A 17,910-nucleotide genomic window follows, 5' to 3' on the forward strand; every position below is an offset into this window, starting at 1 on the left:
CCAGATACCAAGCACTGTAATAGAAAACATGCCTAAAATATAAAGCTTTAGCTGTACATTAGGATCACTTTCCTTATAAATTCTCTTTTATTTTTACTGTTATTTTACAGGCTTTCTTGGCTACACAAGTAGTTTATCATTTTTCTTTATGGTGTACTTTGCTCTTGTGGTAAGTTAAAAATCTGTGCGCAGCTTATCTATTTTTTTTTCTTATTGTTTGAATGTTTTCATAAGCCTGTTTGGAAATGAACTGTCTTCCCCTCCCCCTTAACATCTTATGTGGCATTTAGAGTTTTCCTTAAGTTCAGTATATGCTTGCTTGGAGAGATTGCATTTGTTTTGCTGAGGCATGGAAATGTAGATGAACTTTGAGAGATGAGGGAAGATTTAAAATAATTACATTTTGGACCGGTAAATTTAACAATATTTTTGTTTTGCTGACGGTGCAGTGAAAGGAACTGGCACAAATACTTTTCTTTCCTTACTACTAATGGAATGGAATTCTGCTTTCTTAGCTTCTAACTGTTACTTACTGCAACTAGTGCAGAAGAAAATTTAATATACTCCAAATAAATTAGATTTACATGTATAATGGAGTGACAGAGTTCAAAAAAAGGCAAAGAAAACTAGAACTTCATTAAGGCAGTTTACAAGATTCAGTAATACGTCAATGACCTTATTCTTCTTTCCTGCTGAAAGGAAAAGTTCTTTTCTCTGAGCCATATGGGGTTTTTTGACCTTGATGTTCACCCTCTTGAGGCCCCTGTGAGGTAGATGTTTCCAAATATCAAAAGTGAGACCTGCTAGGCAGATCTAAGAGGGAAAATGTGCCTTTAAATGGCACTGTTTTTCTTTTAACAGGGAAAAAATATGTTAATGCACATGTGTAATAAATATGTAGTACAAGCAAGCAACTTGCACTCTGTCATCTAGCTATAGAAACAAGAGTCTTATTGGGGAGCCTGGAAGAACGATCCCCCTCTCCCCTGTCATTCTGGCTTGCATTGACTTGCATTTAATACCTGTTTTACAAAGGGATAAACAGAGTTGAAAGCAAGTTGAACAAACATGCCATCCAGGAGACCAAGGCAATCCATTAGGAACTAAACCATGTGATAAAACCAAACTTCAAAGCTGTCAAAACATCTCCCTAGGGTATCCCTGGAGAAATGCAGTGTTTGTAGGACCTCAGGAAGTATTCTTCTTAAGCTGAGCATTGAGGAGCAGCTACAGCCTCTCCAGAGCTAATGGAAATTCATCTGTGATATTTATAAATTACCTTAACTTTTGACCTCTTTCCTGAAATTTATCTTAAAAAACAAACCAAAAAGCGATAACTTTAATGCTGAAATAGGTCTGTGGCCGGAGCCAGTTGCGAGAGTTTTAAAACAAGTTCAGCTCCTGGATTTCCATGAGAAATATAGTAAAGAAAGGTGCTATGCTGGGTGGATGAATTTTATAATTTCGGGCTCAGAAAAGGCAAATGCGTAAGCAAGACTTGTGTGCACACTTGTCAAGCTGGGATGATTCAAGATAGGATTTAGTTTTGATTATCTGTATCGAAGTAGATAGAAACTGCTAATGAGGAGCACACAAACTACTGGATTTCTTATGACATAATTGTTTGTGCACTTATTCTGTTGTTAAATGACGAAGAAGCAGACACAGTAAATCTAATTGAGTTCAAAATCTTTAAAAGTCGTTATGGGTATTTAAAGAAAACTAAAACTCCTCACAGAAGATTTTCTCTGACTTCTTTAGGCGCTGAAACTCAAAGGCATTAACTGCGGTTCAGTTTTCATATCTAATTGTTTTGAAGTGGATGATCTGTGCTGTTGAAATAGCGTTTTAGTTTGCACAATGTTAATTTCTGTATGGCAGATATGTTTTAATTTGTTCCAGAAGAAAACTGTGTTAGTCATATGGAAGTAATACAATTATATTTTGCATATACAATAATTCTGCGTGTTTTCAAGTGCATACCATCTGTTCAGCTTTTTGCCAGCAAGCCACAGTTTTAATACAGCCTGCAGAAATGATAGTTACAATAGACAGCATATGTCTTGGTCAGTGTGGTCTGATGGGGGCACTCAGCAAAGGGTTAGAGACTGATCTTTGTTTCGGGGCTCTGCTGTGGGGTTTGGGCAGGTCACACACCTCCTCTCTGTGCTTCTTTTAAAGTTAACACGCTGGTTTTAGCCCTCACTTGGGGAAAAGTGAAAACGCTCTGATGAGCGGATCTGGGAGAAAAGCAGATCTGTGTAGCTATTAATTCAAAGCCAGATTCTGTGAGGTCCTAAGCACTTTTGTTTCTGATTGTTGAATATTTCCCTGACTTGAATCCTAAGTGAAAAGGAATTAAATGTGATTGTTAAAGTTTTTGGTCCTTTGCTTCCTCTCCCTTGCTTGCTCTTCGATTGAACTTCTTGATGTGCTGCCGGGATCTTCTTGTCCCTTCTTACACTCCTCCTCAGATGAGGTTGCAGTTTGCATTGTAGAGAGAGAGGCGGTCCAGCCAATTAGTTAGTGGATAAGAAGAGATCCCCTGGTATGAAGCAGCACCAGTTTAGTGCCAGAAACGTGACTGGAGGAGTTCCACTAATAACCCTTTTTCGCAAAGTTTGCAGACTGCTGTTGAGCAAGCTACTACCTAATTCCATACCTTGAGCTGCTGTGTGTTGTTCTTAGTCATGCAATTTAAACCGTGTTATTGCCATAACAGACTCAGTGTGCCTTCTGCCCACAGTTCCATTTTCCCACGTTTTGTCTGGAGGTAGCGTTTTTTTGCTTCTCCTGGCAGTGGTGACAGAGGAAGCATCTAACCCTTATCCTCTGGGAAACACCACTTAGCTGCAAGTAAAAAGGAGTTCTTTGAGCCAGGAGAAGCACTCTCATCCGTGTTATTTTTCTTGTGAATCTGAGTCTTTGATTAAGTTTTTATTAATTCAAAAGAATTACAACCTTTAAAGCCAAGCAACTACAATAGGAAATTAATTAGGGGGAGGAGAGCAATGGAACTATCATTTTAAACTAGGCTCCTGAAAAAGGAGGTAACATTTCTTATTTTAATTTCCCGTTGATTTTCAGCCCCGTTCCCTGGCATTCCCTAAAGCAGCAGGGTGTAGCTTAAAGCCCCAATGACATTCTGGGACAATAATTGTGTTTATTGTTTTTCCTTTGCTTTCTAGTCCAAACCATATGTTTCTGCCTTTTAAGATTAGCCCTAGGCTCTGCTCTATCTCTGTAAAGGACTTGTCTGCTTGGGGCGAGAGCCTGGGATAGCTAACACAGCAGCTATTTTGTATGGGAGGCAGTTAGTGTGGAGCACAGAGAGTGACTGTGGAGTGCTGGTTGTATTTCAGTTAATGCCAGAGCTCATTTTGGTGCACCACCTCTAGATAGGCATGGCATAAGGCTGCCAGCTGCGCGCAGTAAGCAGCTGGATGAGTGGCACTGACAAGTTTGCCTGTCAAATCTCCTTGTGGCCTAACTACCAGTCAAGCCTCTTAATTTACTATGGATATAGCTCCCTGCTTAGTATACCAACACTGATATTTTAGCTACACATATCGCAATTTAAATAGATTTTTAGGGTATCATTCATACATGAAATATGCTGTCTTTGCAGGTTATGATAAAGAAATGGTCGATACCTTGTCCTCTACCTCTAAATAGCGCCATAGAGACTTTACAGGTAAAGCACATGGTGTTTTGAAGTTCTTCTAATTTTATTAGAATCATAGAATCATAGAATAACCAGGTTGGAAGAGACCCACTGGATCATCGAGTCCAACCATTCCTATCAGTCACTAAACCATGTCCCTCAGCACCTCGTCCACCCGTGCCTTAAACACCTCCAGGGAAAGTGACTCAACCACCTCCCTGGGCAGCCTGTTCCAGTGCCCAACAACCCTTTCCGTGAAAATTTTTTTCCTATTAGTAACTGTAATGCTTTTTTTTTTACATTAACACTTTCAGAATTGTAATTGAAATTCCTTCTCTTCTAAATCATCACAGAAAGTAAAGTTTCATGTCTGTGGTTTGGGCTTAGTCTTTCGTTTTGCCATATTTTTGTGTGTATCTCTTCCAGGCTTCAAATTCTACTGGGGACTGTAAAGCAAAGCTCTTTCATCTTTCAAAAGAGGTAATCTCTATTAACAAAACAAGCTGGGGAGGGACTATGATTCTATGAATATGCAAACTTAAAGGAGGGTGGTGCTTTTTAAAGAATTGAAGTTTAACTCTACCCAGGGTGAGCTATCCTTCTTTAAAACCAGTTACAGGCTGCTGCCATACATCCTATGCCTGCTGCCAAGTGTTATCCAGTCACACTCTTCCTTTTTTCTATGAAGGGTGCATTTTTTTGAAAATATTTTGAAAATATGAGCATGTATAAAGTATAACAGATGCAGGGGAGGTCAGCCCCATGATGCAGTCAGACCAAGCCACCTTAATATGCCTTCAGGTGGAAGCTGGTGCTACTTAACTGTATGCACACTTGCAGTTCCTTGTGAAGTAGGTTTCCTGAAACCACCTGGATCTACTCTTAGGTTGTTTTTTATTACCTGAAGGTAATTCTTCAGATCTAATGCTGTCTTGTGCATTTTATTGGAGCCAGCTTAATTAATGTGGTATTTAAATCATGTTACCACCCATCAAGCCTTGTAGGAGAGGATGTGTCGTGTAGAACTCTAGTCTCTGTGAGGAGAAGAGGAAGGGAAAAAGGGAAGAATAAGTGTAGGATATGCCTTTAGCGTAGTGGAGTTCAGGAGGGACACGGTTGATTGCATTTGTCTGAAAAAACAAAATCTACCCCACCCTCCCAAGAAAAAGAGAAAAAAAAAAGTTTGGGCAACACAAACATTGGATAAATGTCATCTGTAGATCAAAGAAGTTTTGCTTTGACCAGAAACATCTATCATAAGATTCTGGCTTTTTATCTGACCTTTTGTGCTTTGAATAATCTTGGGACTCATCTCTACTTATTCTTTAGTTTTAATTTCCTGAGTAGAAAGTGACATGTTTTTACCAGTAGGGGCCTGATTGTGTCAGCACAAGTGTTTGGTATAGTTCAGCTTATTCCAGTTGGCAGCTGAAGTGAGCTATGCTAGATGATTCCTCTTTTCTGTTCCAAGTTTCTGGAATAATATACCACTGATTGCATGGTTGCCACTTGAATTATGTAACTGTCCTAAAACTTAAGATGCCAAAGCATGTTAATCTTTTCTACATGCTGTATTCAATTTTTTTTTTTGTGAAGAAGTAAGAAGACAGTAGTGAAGTTAGGGCGAAGGGATCAGTAATTTGACAGGTAGTTATGGGTATCAGAACTCAGATGATGTCTTAGGAAATTTCATGTATGATACTTCTTTTCTGTAAGTACTTTTTCTGTAAGTATTTGGCCCCAAAAGAATTTTTTAGTTGTTGGCTTAGAGAGCATGACCTCTCCTGATCATAAAGTAGTAAGCTGTTGCCACTACTTAAAGAGATACGAGTTGAAAAGTTCTGCTTTGGGAAATGATTCAGAAACACTGTTAAATATTGTGGGGATTTATCTCACAACATTAATGTGGAAAGATTTTCACTGACTTCCAACACTTTAACTGAATTCATCCAGGTATTTTTTCCAGTGATCTGTAATAACAAACAACCTAAAAGATGTTTTTCTTCTATTTAGAGTGCTTATGCAATACCAACTATGGCCTTCTCTTTTCTCTGCCATACCTCAGTCTTACCCATCTACTGTGAGCTCCAAAGGTAATGTATGAAAACGCATGCAATATTAAAATATAATTATAGTATTTCTGTAATACTTTCCTTAAATTAATCTTAAATCATTCATATCTTCAAGTCTGTGCCATCAAACAAGGTGAACAAAGTAGCTTTCATGTTTTTGGGAAATGTACAGTTTTAGTCTGTACTGGCTTTTCCTCTCTTACAGGAGAGAAAAGTAGCAAATACGGTTCCATCATCAATGTCAGTACATTGTCCTGGCCTGGACAATCTGGAGAAAAAAGGTCATTTGCTAAGGTACTTACTAGTTAGTTTTTATTGCTGTGACTGAATCTGCATTTGACCATGTCTGATTCAGTGGGGCTTTTGACCCAGACTCCGTTCCTGGCTCAGAATATGTATCGTCTTATATAAATAAAAGTTTTTATTTAAGAAATACACTGGCATGTCTAAATTCCCTGCAAGTGTGGGGCAGTGTTAGTAGTCTGCATGAAAAGCACCCTTCAATTACTAGATTAGAAATACTTATAAAACACTTAAATGTTAGTAACAGCACAGGCCTCAGCAAATACTCTGTGACTGTAAATTAAGAGCATGTTTTCTTATGAAAACCAGGCTGCTTTTTTTTTTTAAAATGTAGATTTCTTTGTGTTTAATAGTCCATGTTACAGAATAAGCAACACTAATTTTCTGTGGGTTTTTTTTTTTTTTTCATTTTAGTCCATCCAAAAGTAGAATGCAGAATGTAACTATCACAGGAATTGTTCTGAGTTTCCTAATTTACTTTCTGTCTGCTCTGTTTGGGTACCTGACGTTTTATGGTAAGTATATTCTTCAAGTGTTCAATAGAATGAAGGCTAATAATAAATGATAAATGCATTCTGTCTGGAGTGCTTTGGGCTTGTTTGTGCATTGGTACCCTTGAATCCTCAGAAATCTTGTTACTCTGAAGAGTTAAGAATATACCTAAACACTGCAAGGTATTAAAGTCTCAACGTGTAAGGTGTAAGTAGATAAACTTCGGGAAGTTTGTGCCCCAAACTTCTATATAGACAAGATGTTTGTCCCTAAACTGTAGCTGATGGTCTCCCAATGCTCTCTGACACTGCATAATTAGGCTGGTGATCACCACTACAACTGGGCTGTATGGTTGTCACTTAAAAGCTGGGAACTCATTTACTGTGGTCTGTGAGAAATATTGAGATCTGATAATAGTCTGTTTGTCCAGCAAGTTTGAAATGTCTGTTTCAAGGCTATACTTTCTAGCAACATTTGTCACTTATTAACCCTGTGATATCCCAGCACATTTGCAGTCTCTAAGTAGTAGTTTATAGGAAAACATAATTTTGAGTGCCACTTGGAGAGTCTGAGAGATTCAGCAGGCAGTGCAGGGTAACCATCTGTCTCCAGATGAGATCTGAACAAAGGGAGGAAAGATAAACAATAGTGGTCACAGACCATCCCAGTTTCTGTTACTTTTGCTGTCACTGTTTCTTTGGGACAAGATCCTGTCTCCCTGTATTGATGGCAGCCTAAAGTCTGTTTCATTGAGAATGTTTCTGGATTCCTGCAAGCCTGATTTCTTTTAGTAACTCAGACGCAAGAGCCTAAAGCACTGGAACCAGGAGTGGATGTCTGTGAGATCTCCCCCGCACTGCAAACTGCTTCTCCTTTTTTCACTTTTGGGTTGTCTTGTTTAATTACCTTATTTCTTTAAAGAAAGAGGATCTGTTCCCTGTTCCTAAACCACCGGTCTGAGAAAATGTGAAACATTTTAATTTAAATTGAAAACAAAACAAAAAAAGAGTTCTGTCTTTGAAATGAGATGTGCTTCATCTTACTGTGGTTCAGAGGGTTTATTCTGTCTTCTGTGAATTTGAAACTTCATACAGTGACTGGACTTTGTGGGGAATTATGGTCCAATCTGCACTTCCAAAAAGCTTTAAGTCAAGGTATGCCAGCAAAAAGAGCCAGGGTAGCAGATCATTTCCAAGGCTCTGACTTTTGCTGTTAACTTTCAGTTTTCGCTGTAAAAGGGCCAAAGTCACAGGTGAAGAATTTATCAGCGACTCATCACTTTTTACCTCACTTCTGCCTTGAACAGTAAAAGAATGGTACAGTATAGACATAGTACATTAATAACACTTACGGTGGTGTATCCATGGCATACAGTACTGTAATAATTCCACAGTAGAGTTGGTTTTGCAAAGCTAAAAATACACATGATGAACAGCACATGAGATTCTTATTGCTCTGGAAAACAGAGCTGTTGCTTGGATATGTTTGGCCTGGTCAGGTGCAGTGCCAGTACAGTCCTCGACTGCCGTCTGGGTGCTTGAAGATTCCAAACTGACAGCCCTCAGGTGTCCTTGTGTTGTAGCTGGCTACTCATTTGGCACAGGGAAAAATCAGTGTCAGTTGTGAAAAGAAATATCTTTTAGAAGTGTAACTGATGCTAGTTATTCTTCTCTGTGTCATCCAGCAATATATTTCTAATTGTAGCCAGTAAAAGCACATAGGCTTGCATAGTTTTGAACATTTCTTCCTTTAAATTAGAACGCAGCTTTTCTTTCAGATCATGAAATTTTACCTTGTGGATGACATAATGTTTTTCAGGGGGGAAAAAAAAGAAAATGCAGTTCAGCCAATTTAGCAAAATTAATTTGGCTCTGGTTTCTGATGAAATCAAAAGAATCTGTTGTTGTCTGTTTCAGAGACAGAACAAGTTTTACGTTACTGTGTGCCTGGCTTCATGTCAGATCATCTGTCTTTTAAATCCTTTCTCCTCTGTATTTGTATCTTCTCCTAGGTGGCTTTGGCTCTAGCAGAGCCTCAATACGGACTTGCCTCTTTGAGTTGTTTCAGTTTTCTGTAGGTTATCTATCCTAGTGTGTCAGTAATACCAAAGCGATGTGTGTGCAACCCCCTCCCCTCTGCTTTAGTCACAAGCAAATCGATCAATTTGAATGTCATACAATCAGTAGGCTGGAAAAGACCTTTGAGATCATGAAGCCCAACCGTACCTGTCTTCTACTAAATCTTATCCCTAAGCACTTCATCTGCCCGCCTTTTAAACACCTCTAGGGATGGGGACTCAACCACCTCAGCTTACTATGCACTGCTAATTAGCATAGTTATCAGATTCTTAACAAAGCGATTCATTTTTCTGGTTTTCAGACAAAGTGGACTCTGAACTGCTGCAAGGTTATAGCAGGTACCTGCCACATGACACTCTCATCATGACTGTTAAAGTTGCCATACTGTTTGCTGTCCTTTTGACGGTCCCGCTAATCCATTTCCCTGTAAGTACTCCTAAACGTTTTAAAGCTGGCACAAGGAATGGTAGTGCTAATGCTTTGCAGGCTACAACATTTGAGTCACATCTCGCCTTGTGTATCTTATTCACTTGTCAAGTGATTGATCAAAGACCACATATTTGCATATGTTCCATGAGAGTTCCAAAATAACAACTAACCACTAAGCTAATTTGTATACTTGAGACAGATTTCAGATTAAAACTAGACCACAGCATTGTTTTCAATTTAGAGAATTCAGAACTTCTAAAGTTTATTTAGTTTGATTTTTTCCCCTCTCTTAAATTGAGTTTTGCTGACTTGGTTTTTCCTTTCCACATGCACGCACCCACACACAAACACACTTGTACTTGAAAACTCAATTTAACTGTAAATTAAACCCACATATTGACCTATTTCACATAAAAACCCTACTTTAATTTGGCAGTACCATGGTAGAACTGACAATTAATTCAGTTATAACCAAAAAGATTGTGCAAGCAAAGTTATGTATATAGGAGTGGTGTATAGATTAGATATCAGTTGGCAACATGCTAACTTTTGCTACCAAGTGTGCTCAAAGAGTCAAAGCATTATTCCCCAGACCTTCTTCTGTCCCTGCAAAAGGGGGTAATTCCATTAATGGCCATGTGACAAGTGAACTCTGTGCCACTGAAGGACAAAATACTTCACTATCAGTAAACAATTTCCATTTTGATTTTTAAAACTGTTGTTTTGCATTTGGAATGATGGCGTTCTTAAGTTTTTGAAATTGAGGTAAGACTAAAATGTATGTAAGTGTACGTATTTACCTGTGCAATTTTTCTTTTCTTATTGTGTAGGCAAGGAAAGCAGTGTTGATGATATTTTTCTCTCATCTTCCTGTGTCGTGGATTTGCCATATCCTTGTCACTTTAACACTGAATACCATTGTTGTTTTGTTTGCCATGTATGTGCCAGACATTAAAAATGTATTTGGAGTAGTCGGTAAGTTTTTGGGGTTGTTGGGGTTTTTTTTCACTTAAAATTTCCTTAAAGAAAAAAAATCAGTGTTATGATAAGCTGACATAATTCCATCTTGTTCTAAGCAAAATCTTCCTTTCTGTTTTTAAAGGTTCGACCACATCAACATGTTTGCTTTTTGTATATCCTGGGCTGTTTTATCTTAAACTTAGCAGAGAGGACTTTTTATCACCACAAAAACTTGGGGTATGCTTTTTTTCATGTGTGCTAGTTATATTTAAATATAATTTTAGATGCAGCTTAATACACTGTAGAGCAAGGGGGAAAGTTATTATTTGCAATGCAGTTTACAGAATCTGTGAGCATTTTCTATCCTTCCTCATAGCTCTAGTCTTTCTGAAACTCCTTCTTCAAAAGAGAATTTTGACTAGCAGCTTGTTCGTATGCTGGTCTGTTGATCTGAATATGTGCTTTTCGCTGTAGTTTTCAGATGTTGACTTTTAATCCAACTTCTCCTCAGTTTTTATAAATTACATTTTTATAAATGTTGTCTGGGCAGGTGGGACAAAGCCAAACTGCATTTAAGTGAGACAATGTTTATGCTTATTTGCTATGTAAGCCTTCTCAAAAGCATCTTTCTTCCCCCTCTATTTCCCTTCCTTCCTTTTTTCCTTCTCTTTTATTGTAGTAGGTTAAGTTCTAATTGGAATTTGTGCTGCAGCCTGCTTTTTGCACTGTAACTGTCTTCATTTTAACCAGTGCTCAGCAGAGCAACTTCATGACAGTGGCTAAAATGATGACAAACTGCTTATTCATAACCCTTCTGCCATTCTTATGATTCATAGAGCTGCCCCTGTACTGGCAAAATATGGAATCTGAAAGAAAATCTAATAACAATGTTTTCTGACCACTTAAAGTCTTGAATAGTTCCAACAGATTTGGGGCCTTATCATAAATCAGCAAGTTTCTCTCTCTTGAACTGTAGGTTTATTATCATCTGGAAATTAAAAAAATACAAAGAATCCATTGCGACTTTAATTATATTTTGAGTAAAATAAAAATTCAGCTTCCTAATTCATTCAGGGTTCTAAAGGGTAAATGTTTGTTTGTTTGTTTGCAGATAAATAATGTGTGCAAACAAACTGGACTGCTCTGAGAGCTCCCAGTGAAACCATCCCAGAGCTGGCTTAGTTTAGCTTCCCCCTAAGCAGGTACCTGATGTTTGAAGGCTGAGTAATTTGAAACATTAAAGGTTCTTTTAAAAGACACTAAACCTGTCTTTACAGGTTTTTTTCCTCATTGGTTATAAGCCTTAGAAATGTAAAATGCTTCCTTCAGTAAAACATTAATTTTCGCTTTTCTTTCTTCACAGGCATGTGCGTTGGTTATTTTTGGCATTTGTGTTGGCCTTCTCAGTTTAGTTGTAATCATTTTCAGTTGGATTGATCAATAACAGCCTCTTGTCACTGTTTGAATCGAGCTTCAGAAGGACAGAAAGAACCAGAGATGTGTCAACACTACAGAATTGAATGCTGGACATCTTAAAGAAAACACTGACTGAAGCCGTCCATGGGAGAAATAACGCTCTTTTGCACTGTGTTAGCGATGCTCCTTCTTTAATCTTGAGTCACTCTCTTCAGTTATTGGACAATCAGTCTTTGCCATTCCAAAGAATTAATTTTTAATGATGTAATCATGACAGGTAAAAAGCTCTCTTGAGAATTTCTGCAATCGAAAAAATGCTTGAGTGCACATGGTGAAAAAGCAGAACCTTGCAATAACTTCTCTTTTAAAGATGGTGAGGTGGATAGATATTACATCAATCATGATGTGCCTGTCATGATGTATGCGTTTAGGGTAATGCACACACTATCCTAAACCATGGAAGACTTCTATTGCTTCAATAATTTCCAAAATTTCAGCCAGTTCTTAATATGAACTTCATGATTCCAAATGTTTACCCTAATTTATCTTAGCGTGGATCCAAAACCAAGCTGCCTTAGCCCAGTTTAATGGGCACATCATGACAATATTTGCTAATTGTTTTTTAAATACGGATTTTATACCTCATTGTGTTTGAATCGTACTGAAGCAATTTTTAAATTAGAAGGCTTTGCCCATCTAGCACAATAGCTTTTAGTAGCATTAGGAAATGTTTCCATTTTGCAGTTAATAAGATATTTTTCAATTAATATCTGCTCTTGAATATTACTCCATGTACCTCAGTGTTCCTTCCAGTAACAGACTTTTTTCTTTTTCTCTCTTATTCCCATTTTTACAAGCCTTTCATATGTGAAATAGGGTGTTTCTGTGTTTTATGTACTGTTGTGTATCTGAGAAGCTTTGGGCTTGAAAGGTGAAATTCCACCTTTGTTAAAGACAAAGGAAATTTTACATTTATGGAACCCTAATTCTACCTTAGATCTCTAAACTTCCATTTACCATTTTATAATTCCCTTTTTCTCCTTGCCTAAAAAAAATGTGAATGCTGTTTTCAATACCAGCTGCTGGGGTCTGTTAAATATGGTATCAAGAGCCCACAGCAAAAGTTCCTCTTATTAGTAGAATGAAAGGGAGTGGCTCATCTTGTGGTAAGAATTTAAAATTTGTTTCTATCACATGGGATCTGATGTCTTTAAAATAGCTTAATCTCTTCAAAGGCTTTATGCCCTAAGGAAGGTAAGCCTCCCCCAAAATGGCTCGTGTAAAGCTAAGAAATTAGACCTCTGCCTCAAATGGCAAGATTTAGAGAGTGGGGAATTTCTTCACTGTTTCCAGATGCAATATTTCTTTTAATTTAGCTTAGCACTTCTGCATCTGAGAAGTGGAATAAGACCCAAGTGAAACATAGCGAAGTAATAAATTCATGGAATATGAAAGCAGCTAGTAAGTGACATTTAAATAAATTTTTCTGTCCATAAAGTGCACAGTTAGAAAATTAGTTGACTATTGCTATAAAGTGCTGCTGAGACAGTTCTGTTAATATGCTGGCCTGTGTTTTATCCATTGAGATAGAAAAGATGCCCAGAGCCTGGCATTTCTAATGTCTTAGTAGGGAGGTCTGTGCTATTAACCTTCTGAATTATGTCACATTGGAATTGGAAAACACTGATGTGCTGGCTTTAAAAAAACCCTGATTGAATGTTCTTGATCCTCACCTGTCTAACAGGGGGGAGAAGCAGATAGCAGAGTTAGAATCACCACTGTTCCTCAGCTGACAGATGAGGATTTCCCTGCCTTCAGTCCCCACAGGTCACTCTGCTCTCTGAGGATCCCTCAGATAATTTTCACTCTTGATAGATGGCCTGAAGGCATCCAGGTGGTGTAGCTTGGTACAGCATCAGGAATCCTTTTTGCCTGGGGAATATTCTTCTGGTTAGGAGTTTAATAAAGGAATGGACTTGGGTGGTGATGGCCTGGGAACTAACTCAGAAGTTTTGGTAGGATCCCAATTTTGCACGGGTTGGTGCTTCTGGATACTACTTTCTGGAAAAGACTGCGGTTATTTTAATGATGAAGTTTCTTGCAGAGGTTTCATGCCGCAAAGGGAGTCATCTAAGAATTTGTCGGTACCAGAAACAGCATGTCCATCCTTGTCCAGAAGTTCACAATGGCTTCTGTGGCACTGGCCGTGGTTCCAGGTCAGTATGTTTGCCCTGCAGAAAACCACAGTGACCAGGAGATGTGACACATCACCTGCCAAAAAATGAACTGAGCAAGCTCTCTTAGGGGACGAGAAAAGTGAGGGGGGTAGGAATGGGACCACCTTTTTAAGCAGCAGCAGCCATCAGATAGCACATTTTTCCTCATAAAACCCCACGCTGTCCAGCAGTGCTTGTGCACGTAGAGGATGCTTTTAACTTTGATCAGGGGATTGATCAGACTGACTCAGCATGAGTGTCTATTAATGGTGAAGGCTCCCCATCTTGCCTTTGTTCTTGCAGTTTTGCCAGGTTTTTAACTCTTGATAACCAGGTGTAGCTGCCTTCCTGCCTGTGAGTGCCCTCTAACAGTTGTGTTTCACACGCTTTCATATACCATAAGGATCCAGCTGCTCAAGATATCTCTGGCAGTAGTGTAAAAATGTGTTTATGTTATAAAACTACCTTGGGAAAGCAGTGACAGCTGGACATTGGGAAATTATTTTCTATCTGACCAAACCAAAGCTTTTTAGGAAAATGAGAGACCTTACTTTAATGTGACTAAACTGCAGGGGGTTTCAGACACCAGAATTTAAGAGGAATATTTATTAGAACTTCTATGGAAATCGTATCTTGTTTATCATATGCTCTGGTAGCATTCTACTGAGTAATATTTGTAATCACTTTAGTCACTTTATTTTTAACTGTCAAGACAAGACTGAAGACAGATTATCTGTGAAGATGCAAAAAGTTTTGCCAAGCTTTTGCTCTTTCCCCCTGCTCTGAAAAAGCCAAGTCTTGCTGTGCACTGCAATGCTCTGTTCGTACACAGGCAGTTAGGTTTAAAAACTGTGACTGAGAATACAGTGTTAATTTTACAGCTGATTCCTGTAATGCTATGGACTTGGCTACATTATTGTTTTTAATCCCTGAGAATTATCCTAACTAGGCTGGCTATTAACTAGCTTAATAGGTAGTCTTTGGAATGATGAATACCAGTCCATGGAGTTAATACTGGGTGAGGATGAATGGAAGCAATTCACACCTCTGCTGGAGCTCTGTCATTACATTTTGGCTGTGGTGCAGGAGGGATGGCAGTACAAGGGGTTATGGCATGTCTGTTACCTTTCATCTGAAAGAGAGTTAGAAATACTGCTACTTAAAAATAACTTAAAATATGGAGAGAAGAAGAAGGGCAGAAAGAGGAAGAACTTATATTTCCAAATTTAGACCATTTTCCACAATGAAAGAGCAGAGTAAGGACACTCTTTTTATCCAGCTTGGTTGCCTTTCCCCAGCTGAACAACAACAGTGTAAGAGATGAAAATTAATTGATAGCCTTTGATTTGTTTTCTCTTGTTCTACTGTTTCCATTCTTTTGTTTGTTTGAAGGCTGCTCACATTTCAGATGGACTGTGGTAAGCTGGGTGTGGAGAGTGTCCATTATAAACAGCATTGCAGGAAGGGGTGCTGCAAAACAAAACCTGCCTTGGTGTTGTGGCAAATGCTTGTGGTTTATTCCCATGTTTATAAGCAGTTTGTGTCTTAATATACTGATTTTCATGGCCATAAGCTTGTTTAAAATCCTCTTTTGTATCCCTGTGTAGTGAAAATTGAGATGCTATGAAACTGTTGTATCCTCTGTCTGTCCCTGCTGTCATTTTTCCCTTCACTTAAGCTTTGCATTAGTATCAGTTACACCCTACTGAGCAGGGATGTGCTGGTAGCTGAGCAGTCCGAGTGAAAGGTATGGATCAGGGAAAGCACTACTTTGTCCGTACCTTGCACTGATTTCACTCAGTGTCCACCTCTGCTCCTCACTGAAGGTCAGTGTCACACATAGGCAGGCCTTGTTTGGTGTGCCCATCATGTCTGTTCCTGTAGGAATTTGTCTTTTTGAAACGTGGAGACATCTTAGCTTTGCCACGTGCAAAGACTGTGGTGATCTGGAGTTCTTGAATCAGTTGTGTCATGTGTAATAGACTCAAGGTGCTGTATTTCCTAGCCTCCCAGTCCTCCTAATGAGAATGAAGACACAGTGGTGCAATGGGATCTCTGATTTGCTAGGGCAAATGTTAAATCCTTAAGCAGTTTGCATGAACCAGCATATGGACTTGTACTTTATGATTTCTCATGCTGCGCAAAGTATCACTTTGGTGTGGATCTGGTAGCTGGTGCTCCAGCAGCTCTAGTCCATTGAGGCTGTGAGGTCACACAAGCCATTGGTCCACGTTTGCCAGTTTTGAGGCTCCATAAGCATCTTTGGACAGAACTAGGGCAGGTTTATGGACCTCTGTGGGTGTTTTGCCTGACCCAGTAAGGCCAATCTCATTTAAAATTCTTAAAATTGATTTTGAGGATTACTTGTGAAGAATATGAGACAATTTCATTGGCATCAGCCTATGCACATTCAGCATTACACATGGTAGGCGAGGACAGAAGCGTGTCTGTTCTGGGTAGAAACATCAATGATGTCCCCATTACACGTGGGCCAGCTCCCGAGCCCTTACTGAGCCAATGGGAGTTGGGAATTCTGAGTCTTGCCAGTTCAGCATCCTGTGGCTGAAAGAGATGGACATATTTACCAATTCATCACTACAAATATTTCAAGATCAATCAAGTTGTTGCCAAACGTCCCCACCTGAGTAGATGAAAATTAATATTCTTATTTCTATAGTGGGCATCCTAAAGATTTAAATTCTTAGAATCGTAGAATGGTTTGTGTTGGTAGGGACCTTAAAGCCCATCCAGTTCCAACCCCCCCTTCCACTGGATCAGGTTGCTCAAAGCCCCATCTAACCTTGCCCTGGACACCTCTGAGGATGGGACTTCCATTTCTTCTCTTGAAGATCAGTCCAGGAGCTAAAGTAACACTGATTGCTCTAGAACTCATTTCCCAATTAGATTTAATTTAACACTTTACCAGAAATTGTTGTTCAACAGTTGACTTCCATATTGGAAGCATTAGTTGTAGTTGTTCTGCATAGCGAAAAACATTTGGACATGTTTACTGTTACTTCCTAATGAACTGCCAGTGGCAGAGAGCTTTCAGTATTACAAAAGTGCTGCCTAATTTCTGCAATTTGTGGTGTTGGTTTTTGTATTTGTGTTTCCGCAGTGATCATTCAGCCACGCTTCAGGTGGGGCAGGAATTCTTAAAAAAACAATAACTACATGTAAGAATTGCCTGGCTTGTGTCAAACCTGTGCGTTGTACAGCAGATTGCTTCTCTGAGTTCTCCCTCCCGCAGGTTCCCTGTGGAACAGCCAGGACATTTTCCAAAAACCCCAGAAAATAAACAGTACTTGCATAACTCATGCAGTTGTTGACTTTGCTTTGTGTGTTATGTGCCTGCTTAGTGAAAAAAAGCAAGTGTTGTCTGCAGTTGGTTCCTGACGTGCAGCAGTGTTGCTGCTCGCCCCGGCTCAGGTCGTAGCATTCCTCCTGCCAGGAAAGGGTGTAATTCTTAAAAACCATTCCTAGTTTGGTGGTGGTAGCAGATTTGTGCACTTACATGCGTCCTCCTTTACCATAGTTGTGTTTGATCCACGCTCTGTTCTGCAGGCAACATCCTGCAGCACCCAGCTTGAAATGGATGTGAGACATGATCTGGGAAGCTGTTACAAATTGTTCCTCTAGGACCTTGTCTGCTCTGTGTTTGATTTTACTCTTTGACCTATACTGTCCAAAACATAAAGGATGCAGAAAGTAACTTGTCCAGCTAGAACTGCAGTTGATGTCCTCACAGGTATTGGTTTCATCAACAGCAAACCTGCTTCTCTGCGCTCTTCTGCTCCTCTCTATAAAACAATCATAGAATCATGGAAGGGTTTGGAGGGTTTGGCTTGGAAGGGGCCATAAAGCCCATACAGTTCCAACCCCCCTGCCATAGGCAGGGACACCTTCCATTGGACCAGGTTTCTTAAAGCCTCATCCAACCTGGCCTTGAACACCTCCAGGGATGGGGCAGCCACCACTGCTCTGGGCAACCCATGCCAGTGCCTCACCACCTTCACAGGAAAACATTTCTTCCTAATTTATCATCTAAATCTCCCCTCTTTCAGCTTAAAACTGCTCCCCTTGCCCTATCCCTGCACTCCCCAATAAAGAGCCCCTCCCCAGCTTTCCTGCGCATCCCTTTTCAATACTAGAAACCACTCTAAGGTCTCCCTGGAGCCTTCCCTTCTCTAGGCTAAACAAGCCCAACTCTCTTAGCTTGTAAAACAAGAGACAGCAGAAGCGATCTCAGAGTCTATTGCCATGCAGTGTGCTGCCCCTGC

General features: G+C 39.5%; 1 protein-coding gene across 2 annotated transcripts in view; it reads left to right on the forward strand.

The window, feature by feature from the left end:
* Positions 1–16,915, forward strand: part of SLC38A6 (solute carrier family 38 member 6) — a 45,531-nt gene extending 28,616 nt beyond the window's left edge. For both annotated transcript variants that reach the window (XM_069856875.1, XM_069856876.1), the window contains exons 8-16: positions 111–169; positions 3,629–3,694; positions 4,091–4,144; positions 5,678–5,757; positions 6,454–6,554; positions 8,911–9,035; positions 9,869–10,013; positions 10,141–10,235; positions 11,362–16,915. In XM_069856875.1, coding sequence (XP_069712976.1) covers positions 111–169; positions 3,629–3,694; positions 4,091–4,144; positions 5,678–5,757; positions 6,454–6,554; positions 8,911–9,035; positions 9,869–10,013; positions 10,141–10,235; positions 11,362–11,442 — 806 coding nt within the window. In that variant the 3' untranslated portion in view covers positions 11,443–16,915. The remainder of the gene's footprint in view (positions 1–110; positions 170–3,628; positions 3,695–4,090; positions 4,145–5,677; positions 5,758–6,453; positions 6,555–8,910; positions 9,036–9,868; positions 10,014–10,140; positions 10,236–11,361) is intronic.
* The last annotated feature ends 995 nt before the right edge of the window (positions 16,916–17,910 follow it).

Source organism: Phaenicophaeus curvirostris, chromosome 5, assembly GCF_032191515.1.
Source record: "Phaenicophaeus curvirostris isolate KB17595 chromosome 5, BPBGC_Pcur_1.0, whole genome shotgun sequence".
Classification (NCBI taxonomy): Eukaryota; Metazoa; Chordata; class Aves; order Cuculiformes; family Cuculidae; genus Phaenicophaeus; species Phaenicophaeus curvirostris.